Source organism: Prionailurus viverrinus, chromosome B1 (genome assembly GCF_022837055.1).
Source record: "Prionailurus viverrinus isolate Anna chromosome B1, UM_Priviv_1.0, whole genome shotgun sequence".
Lineage (NCBI taxonomy): Eukaryota > Metazoa > Chordata > Mammalia > Carnivora > Felidae > Prionailurus > Prionailurus viverrinus.
This window is the reverse complement of record NC_062564.1, coordinates 70,927,069-70,936,128: the sequence shown is the minus strand read 5'-3', so window position 1 is coordinate 70,936,128 and position 9,060 is coordinate 70,927,069. Positions and strand designations below refer to the sequence as shown.

Genomic DNA, 9,060 nt, shown 5'->3' with positions numbered 1-9,060 from the left:
AACCCCCTCCAGGGCCTGGAGGGGAAGGTGCTGTGACGTCCTTCCACGCTCGGTCGGAACACCTTCTCCCTCCTCCCGGCCCGCCGGCCCGCCGTCGCGCCAGCCGGCTGTCCCGCGGGCCAGCCGCGCCGGCTCTCGGCAGCGCGGCCCGCGACCCGCAGCGTCCCCGAGCGCGGCTGCGGACGCCCGGCAGCGGCGCGCCACGCACGGCGCAGGCTCGGCGGCCCGAGCAGGCGCGTCAGCCGAGCTCGGCGGTGGCGCGGGCGGCGGGGACGCAGCTGCCCCCGCTTTGCGCCCGCCGCACCCCCAGAAGCCACCGCCGTCTGGGCCCCGCGCCGCCGCGTCCTCGCCTGGCGGCTGCGGGCGGGGGCGCCTCGGGTAAGAGTCAGGGGCTCCACTCGGCTGGGGGTAGGGGTGGGGGGCAGAGAGGACGGGGAGTGGGCGGCGGCGGTGGTCTGGGGACCGGAATAAATGCTCTGCGGAGAGACCGGGTCAAGCCTGGGAGGCGCGGGGAGCACTGCGGCGTGCAGGGGGAGGAGGTGAGCGCTGCCCTGCGCGGGGAGAGGGGCACGGGGCGCCCGGCAGCCGGGTCACGGATGCGGTGGCGTCCGCGGATACGCTCCGGAAGGAGGGATGCAGAGAACTGGGGGGGCGTTGGGGGAACGCAGGATTTGCGGGGAGGGCTCCTTGCGTTGTTTTGTTTGTGAAGCTCCTTCAGTCATTGCAGTTGTCCCCTTTGAAAGGTTGGAGGTGAAGACAGAGAGCGTAGGCTTGGATTTCTGTCGACCCTTCAGCCCGTTAAGGATGGCCCTCCTGATTTCCCGGGGAAGAATGAAGGTGGGAGAAGTACCTGCTGCTGTGGGCAAAGGTGTCTGGAAGCAGATGCCACCGTAGGATGGGGAAGGGAGCGTCCAATGCTGGAAGTTGACAGAGGAGAGCTTCTGTTGTTGCCCTTGGCCTGATAAGCCCCCTCTGTTGTCCTCAGTAGAGAGAACCAGGGAAGAAGCCCTTCTGGCTTCCCTCAGGGGCTGTAAAGGATAGATGGGAGAAAATGAGAGTTCCTGGGAGAAAGGGAGATGCAAATTATGACATTGGAGAAGGAGAATTATCCAGGTGAGATAGGAATTAAGTTAGTGTTGAGGATTATGATAGATCTCTTAGTCTGCAGAAAACAATGATGGGGAAACAATTTATGGTTTGGAAATGAAGGACTGCAAAAGAGGCTTAAATATTCCAGTGTCACTAGATGCTTAAAGTTTTTTTTTCTTTCTCTCTTTCTCTCCCTTTTGTTAATGCATGGGACCGGCAAGAATATAATTCTCATTTGAGCATAGAGAATGTTATTAAAATAGGACTGAAAAGATTATTTGGAAGGGTCTGACCACACTTGCTATTTTTTTCATATAATGTTACAGAATTTGTGGAGTCGAAAATCATCTTGATGATAAATGTTAGTAACACGAAAGTGGGAAAGCCAACAAGCTAACTTAAATCACTATGATCCTATTTTGAGTAAAATGTAACTTGCAAATTTAATGCATATAAGTAAAAAACAATGAATATAAAGTGTGAAACTTTTGGTACTAATTTTTTATCTCTATCAGTTCTTTAATATTTAGAATTATCTTTTCCTTTAGAGTAGTTTTATTATTTTTGAAAAAAAATGTACATGCAAAATTCAAACAATATAGAAATTTAAAAAGGAAATAAAGAATCCAATGTACAAGAAGAAGATAACCTTTTAACACTGTGTTAAACATCCTTCCAGGTAGCTTTCTAAACATTGGGATTATATTTCTGTGAATCACTATTTAACTTTTACTACTAAACATCACACATGTATAATGAAGGCTTACCACTTAGGTTTGAGCAATGAAACTTTCACATATAAATGCCCTTGGCCATTGGGTAGTCATGGTCTACTCTGTAGAGTCCTATTGTTATCATTTAATGTAAACATTTTCTTGTTCTTTCTTGTAGATTGATCTCCTGAAATTTAACTTTCAAGATGAAGTTTTTATTGGCGATTGCCTTTTTTATTTTAATTTCCTTGTGGGTTGAAGAAGCTTATTCTAAAGAGAAGTCTTCAAAGAAAGGGAAGGGGAAAAAGAAGCAGTATCTATGCCCATCGTACGTTCTTCATGTCTTATATTCTTATATGGAGAAATGTTATTGCATTTTTTATCAAAGTAAGGTGGTTTATTAAAACACATATCAGCAAAACTTTTCATATCAGAATATGTACCCATTGGTTTCACAAGAGAGGTTTAGCACGTGATAGCTATTTCCTAGTGTTTAAGGTAAAGTTTTATAAAGTTTTGTTCATGTTCTGGGATTATATGGTTTCTATCCATCTTTTATAAAATTAGAAAAAAGCATTACTATTTCTTTCAACCCTAAATATGCAACTATAATTAGATACTGGAATTCTGTGTTTTGAGCAAATACCAGTTCAAAAAGATGGTTTTAAAAAATATTCCTAAAAATGAATATTAATTTAAAAATTAGATAGCTAAAATAGGATTTTAAGGTGTATTTAGTTTATATTGATACATGGAAGAAGAAAATTCACATGGTAGATCAGTTTTCTTTTTCAGTACTTTTCTGCAAAGGACTTAGATTAGGAGATTAGGTTATTTCTCAAAAAAACATGAAAACAAATCCAAATCACCCACTCCTCCTTTTGTGGATTGGACTCTTTTTTTTTTTTTTTTTTTTTTTTTTAAATAGGAAGGGTTAATATTGCTGGTGAATAACAGCAAATAGTACCTAATGGTTAGAGCAATTGAACAGTGTGTAAGCAAACAACTTACACCAGTATAATGTGTTTTTAGGTAATAATATATGTGGTGGTCTGAAATAAAAGTTAATTTGTTGTTATAGGTCAGTTTTGAATTAAGATTTTTTTAAATGCCATGGGTATTTTGATCATGGGTAATTTCAGGATCAACATCATTTAAAGGTAGACTATTACAGTTTGTAGATACTTTGTAAGAGATGTTAAGGCACATTTTAGGAAGTTTATTTTATAAAGAAAGGCTATTAAAATTGTTTTTTGGAATGGGTATTTATATGAGTATGTGAGACTAAAAGTCTGGAGACAGTATCATGATCCACATCAAAGTCTAGAATTAAATAAATTTCCCTATTTAGAAGTATCTGCTGGTTTTCAGGTTTAATAGTCCTGCTGCTTATTTCAGTGCTGCACAGTCTGATGTCAGGACCAGATTTCTGGGTGTGTAATAGGATGGCCCTGAATTCTACTCATGTGCCCCTCCTTGGCCATTTGCCCAACTGGGTATGAGGTATCTGATGGAGCAGGTTCAGGAATAATTGCCATCTGCAACTATCACTGTTCTTCAATGTCAAGAGCCTTGGTGTCACAACCAGGAGATAAGCATTTTAGGGAACTGGACATTGGCAGGCCTTACTCCTCCCAAGTGAAAGGACACATTCTCATGTTTTAGATATTCTTTGTATTAACCATTTATTTGATGATTGTTGGCATATTGGTACAAACTGTTGCGTATGTCTTAACAGTCATGGTCATCCTGTGTGTGGAATCAAGCCAACTTCAATCAGTCAGGTCTCTATATGTGGAGGTTCACAGGGCTCTTTTCCTCTTCCTTCTGCCTTCCCCATCAACTGTCATGAGTTAAGAGAGTTCTGAAGATGCCAACACCAAGCCTGAGAACTACCATGTATCTTACATGAGTTCTTTAGAGGACATTCTATCCCTTTTCAGAATTATGCTGTTAAATTGTCTTATATATAAAATGGCTATATATTTAAGTGTCTATACTTGAGACAGATTTTTAAAGTTAAATCTAGTAGGTTAATTAAGAGTGAAACCATAAAGGTTCTGTTCTGATGAATATGAATATCTTCAAGCAGAAGGCCCAACATACACTTGGTAAGCCCATATCACAGTATTTTAGACGTGTTGGTAATTAATTGAAATTTTATCTTTGAAATTTTCTAACACAATTTTAAACTTTTTAGTATTTTATTTTTTTTATAATTATGAGACTAGCTAAAGCATTATTAACAGTTGCCATGGTGATGCTGCCAAAAATCTGACTTATTAAAAAGTAAGTGTGCCTTGGAGAATAAGATTTACATATTTTTTGTTTGAGCATTTTATTAAGAATTTTGACTTATTATCACTGAATTCAGTGAACTTCAGAAGACTAGAGTTTTCTCTGGCTATGTTTGGATCCATTATATTAAATTTCTTTGAACATCCAGATTAACAACCTCAGCTTTAATAATGTGCTGTGAAAGAATATGCAAATCATTTGTATCTAGAGGATGATCCAGTTAGCCCATCTTATATAAGTTGAAAAGTATAAAACATTTTGACTAAGAGGAATATTTGAGATTATGAAAGTTAGGTTCAGATCACATCATAATACTCTTTAATATGGGGAAGCCTTAGTGATTTTTTATTTAATTTTTTTTAGTAGAGTTGAGGCATTGGAGTTGTATAGACATAGGCAGTTAATGTATGAGTGTAGCAAACACAAGCACAAATTTTCTGTTTCACTGTTGTGATAATATCCTTCCCCCAACCAAGACTGTATATAAGAAGAAAAAGGTTTTAAAATGTAGAAGAAATAAAAGACTTGGGGTCCTTAACATTCTAGGGTTCAATTTTGATGTTGAGCTTGAATTATATCATAAGCTTTTCCTGGCTCTTTTACTATTTTTTTTTAATTCACATTTTTTTGAGATGCTGTAACATAAATTTATGCTGTTGTTTTTTGATGTGTAAGTGAAAGTCATATGACATTGACAAGCTATCTGATAAATCTCCTTTCAAACATTTTAGAAATTTAATATATTTTAAAATATAAGAAATAAACTGTAAATGAGAAGATAATTTTGATTAAGTCCTTGGACATAGTGAGCTTTTTATTTTCCAGTTTGAATTTGACATTAACCTTCATTCCTTGGTCTGTCTTCTGGTTGTCTATACAGTCGGCCTGAGAGATTCTGTCCAAATCTATGGCTGTAACTACCATTTATTCACTGTATTCCTAAATCTCTGTGTCCATTTCAGACTTCTTTGAAGAATGCCATACCCATAACTCCCAATATTTTTATGTGGCCATACTTATTTTGACCTCGGGCTCAACTCAACATGATAAAACCTGAGTTCAGAAATCCTCCCCACCACTCCTAATACCGTGTTCATTTTTCCAGCAAATGATACCACTACCTCTTTTGCTAACGGAAGTACTGGGGATCACCTTAGACATTCTCTTTCTACTTTAGTGTCTCAAATTGAGTAGTCTCCAAGACTTCTCAATTCAGAGTCTTCATCAGCTCTGGAATATGTCCTTCATTTTCACTCCCCTGTGGACACACTACTTTAATTACTCTTCTCCACCTGTTTTGGTGAACTTTTTATTAGTCTCCCTGCTTCTTGTCTTCCTCCATTAATTCATATTTTACTGGAGTGTGTTTTCTGAATCTTCAGTCTACTCAAGTAGTTCCAATGCTTAGAGCCCCTTAAGCGCCTCCATAGCTTTCTATATAAGGTTCTCGTTTCTTGGCTTCAGACTCAAAGCTCTTGCTAAGCTGGCCTCTGACACCTCTAGCAATATCTTTCTTTACTTCTTCTTCTTTTTTTTTTTTTCAATAGCCATTTGCCACCACTTTTATTTTTTTGCACAGAGAGAGCACGTACATGTGGAAGAGGGTGGGGGGGGAGAGAGAGAGAGAGAGAGAGAGAGAGAGAGAGAGAGACAAAGGAAGAGAATCTCAAGCAGGCTCCACACACTGCACGAAGCCCCACACAGGGCTCTGTCCCACGACCCTGGGATCATGACTTGAGCTGAAATCAAGTGTTGGATGCTCAACCGACTAAGCCACCCAGGCATCTCCAGCAATATCTTGCTATCCCAGTCCCCCTCCCACCTCAACACATATGAGTCAGATCTCATACACACTTACTCTTTCACACCTCTCGAAGTGTTCTTTCCTTTACCTGAAATGCCAATGCTTTGTCTTTAGTTAACTCCTGCCTCAGTGGTCTTGTCTAAATCCATGGCTGTAAATATCACTTATTCACTCTTGACTCTTCTTAGAAAACAAAATTCAACCAAGTAAATTTGAACATCTCATTGGTTTAGTAGCAGATCATGAATCAGGCAGCATTCCATCTAGCAAGTACAGAGATGCTCTGAGGAGTTATACAACATAGAAGGTTTTTACAGGAAGGAGAGTGTGGCAAGACGTTATTTAGCAAAAAAAGGATTATTTCAGGCAAGGCTACATTCCCTTAGAGGGAAGGGATCTTACTAGATGCATTATCTCATCTTTTGGGGAATGGAGAGGGCACATGTGACAGATTCCTCATTGATGCTGATCAGAACATTCCTGACTGACTAGTTAAAACTACATTTTTAGGGGACGTTGAAATGTAGTTGGGTTAGGTATTAGGTCTATATTTGGTGACTTGGCTTAAGTGACACCATTTTGGGCCTGTGGTTTTCTTTTTAATACACCTAACTCTGTATGTCTGGCCCAGACCTCTCTCTGAAGAGCATCACACCCATATAACCAAATTTTAATCTGACTGTTCCATAAAGATCTCAAACCTTGGGAAACCTTCCCTAATCTGATCATTTGATCTAGATAATGACACTCTGTGCCTCCATAGTTCCCCAACTGCCTATCATGCTTATTATAACACTGTTTGGTAATCATCAGTTGTAATTGCCTGCTTTCCCCACTAGATTGTAAGCTCCTAGAGAGCAGTGTCTTATTGACTCAATCATCAGAGATCACAGAATATATACATACAATAAAAATTTGTTTAAAGGATGAATAAAAACCTAAAGATCTTTGGCTCATATAAGTCATTATATCTGGGTTTTGTTAAGATACTTGAAAGGAACTTATATAAGTCCCTATGGACCATATTTAGAAATATAGTCTCAATATAGGGACAACTAGATGAGTTAACAACTGGGTAATTAGTGGAACATCTCCAAAATGGATGATGTTTCCTTGTGAAATTTTGGCTTTATCAAGTTTAACATTTTTTTCAGTGACTAAAATAAGACTATACAGAGGAAACACCCAAACTGAGGATCGTGTGATTTGGGAACATATAGTGAATATCTGAGACAGAATTAGGATCCACTGTGATGTTGAAGGGTTAAAGTGATGGGCTAAATCTAAAAAAGATGGAAGTATAAATTGCACTTTTGTCAAGAAATCACCTGTGCAAGGATAGGATGGGGAAAATATGGTAGAAAACATTTGAAAGAAAAAATGAGATACTACGTTAATTATATATATATATATATATATATAATATATATGTATATATATGCATTACATGTATATAATATATATGATACAAATGAGTATATATCATTACTTAAAGAAGTTAGTATTTCTATTTTACCAATTTTATGTTAAGTGTATTAGTAGAATGATATTATTTGAAGCAAGATTTACAGAGATTTCTGCATTGCGCTAATCAATATTGCAGTAACAATTGAAATAATTAATATCATGTCATACTAGGAAGAACTGAAGAAACTGAGGTATTTGAAAGTTGTTTTCAAATCATTGAAAAACTCTGATGTGGATGAGAAAGTAGATTTTGGTGCTTGGCACCAATAGTTAAAATAAGTAGTAACTGGAGGCACTCAGCATGAAGGGTAATTATTTGGCAGATATATTTTATAGAAAATTTGAACATTGGATAGGTGGTTAGACCAGATAGTGATACTTAAGGTCAATTTAATTTGTCATACTTTTAAGATTCTTTGATTTTATATATTGTATTTGATTACAGCCTTACTATTATCCAATAGAATGGGATAGAATCATTTGAAAATTTTGTTTCAGTGCAGATTTAAACAGATCTGCCTTTATTTTTGGTGCATTGTCTTGGAAAGCCCACCCATATAAAATAAATATATCTTGGTCTTGTGTTAATAATAAGGATTTAAAAACCTTCAGTGGTAGAATCTCTTCTTGGAATTTCATGAACGATCATACTTTTAAAGTATGTCTTTCAATCCCAGAAAATATTTCTCCTTTCTGATCTAAACCAATAGGAAGAAATATGTCAAGCTACTGTTCTCAAATAATGATTGAGGGATGGCAGATTTTTTTTTTAATTTTTTTTTCAACGTTTATTTATTTTTGGGACAGAGAGAGACAGAGCATGAACAGGCGAGGGGCAGAGAGAGAGAGGGAGACACAGAATCGGAAACAGGCTCCAGGCTCTGAGCCATCAGCCCAGAGCCCGACGCAGGGTTCAAACTCACGGACCGCGAGATTGTGACCTGGCTGAAGTCAGACGCTTAACTGACTGCGCCACCCAGGCGCCCCGAGGGATGGCAAATTTAAGTGATCTAGTCATACCTGCCGTAATTTTTAAGAAGGTGGTGTATGTTGATATATTTGTATTTATATGTTCATTATATATGAAACCAGAACATATATAGTATACTTTCAGAATTTTTGATTGAATAAACCAAAACAAAATAGAATTATCACAACAAAAAACATTACTTGTCACTTCTGTTTGTGCTATCAGCAGACATAATGTCACTTTTAAATACTGAATTTGGCCAGGCTGTAACCTTTTGGCACATGCTGCCATTTTTGCCATCACTGAGCCTAGGGAATCTTCTACCATTTGTTGAGGACTGTTTGAATTTCAATATATGATAGTAAGTGCACTAATATGTTTATAACTTAAATTTAAAATTTCCTTTCTCCCATTTTTGGCCCATACTTGTATCTGAAATATGGGGAGACTTAATAATATACCCTTGATTGATACTAGATGAGGGCTGCTATTATTTATATTAGTGTGTAGTCATGTTAGCATAAATGAGTCCCATCTTTTTTCCTCCAAACTGTTGGTACTCTACTTTTAAAATCATGACAAAGGAATTTGGTTCTGTGTGTATAATGGTAAACGATGTGGCTTCTCTATATTAATTTGTTCACAAACTAAAAAAAAAAACAAACAAAAAAACCAACTATATGTGTAAAAGCATTTGGTATGTTATGAGAAATTTTTTT

The 9,060-nt window shown here is 38.1% G+C and overlaps 1 protein-coding gene across 2 annotated transcripts in view; it reads left to right on the top strand.

Moving 5' to 3' along the window:
- The first annotated feature begins 242 nt into the window (after window positions 1–242).
- GLRB (glycine receptor beta) overlaps window positions 243–9,060 on the top strand; it is a 101,921-nt gene continuing 93,103 nt past the window's right edge. For both annotated transcript variants that reach the window (XM_047854725.1, XM_047854724.1), the window contains exons 1-2: window positions 243–378; window positions 1,981–2,130. In XM_047854725.1, coding sequence (XP_047710681.1) covers window positions 2,009–2,130 — 122 coding nt within the window. In that variant the 5' untranslated portion in view covers window positions 243–378; window positions 1,981–2,008. The remainder of the gene's footprint in view (window positions 379–1,980; window positions 2,131–9,060) is intronic.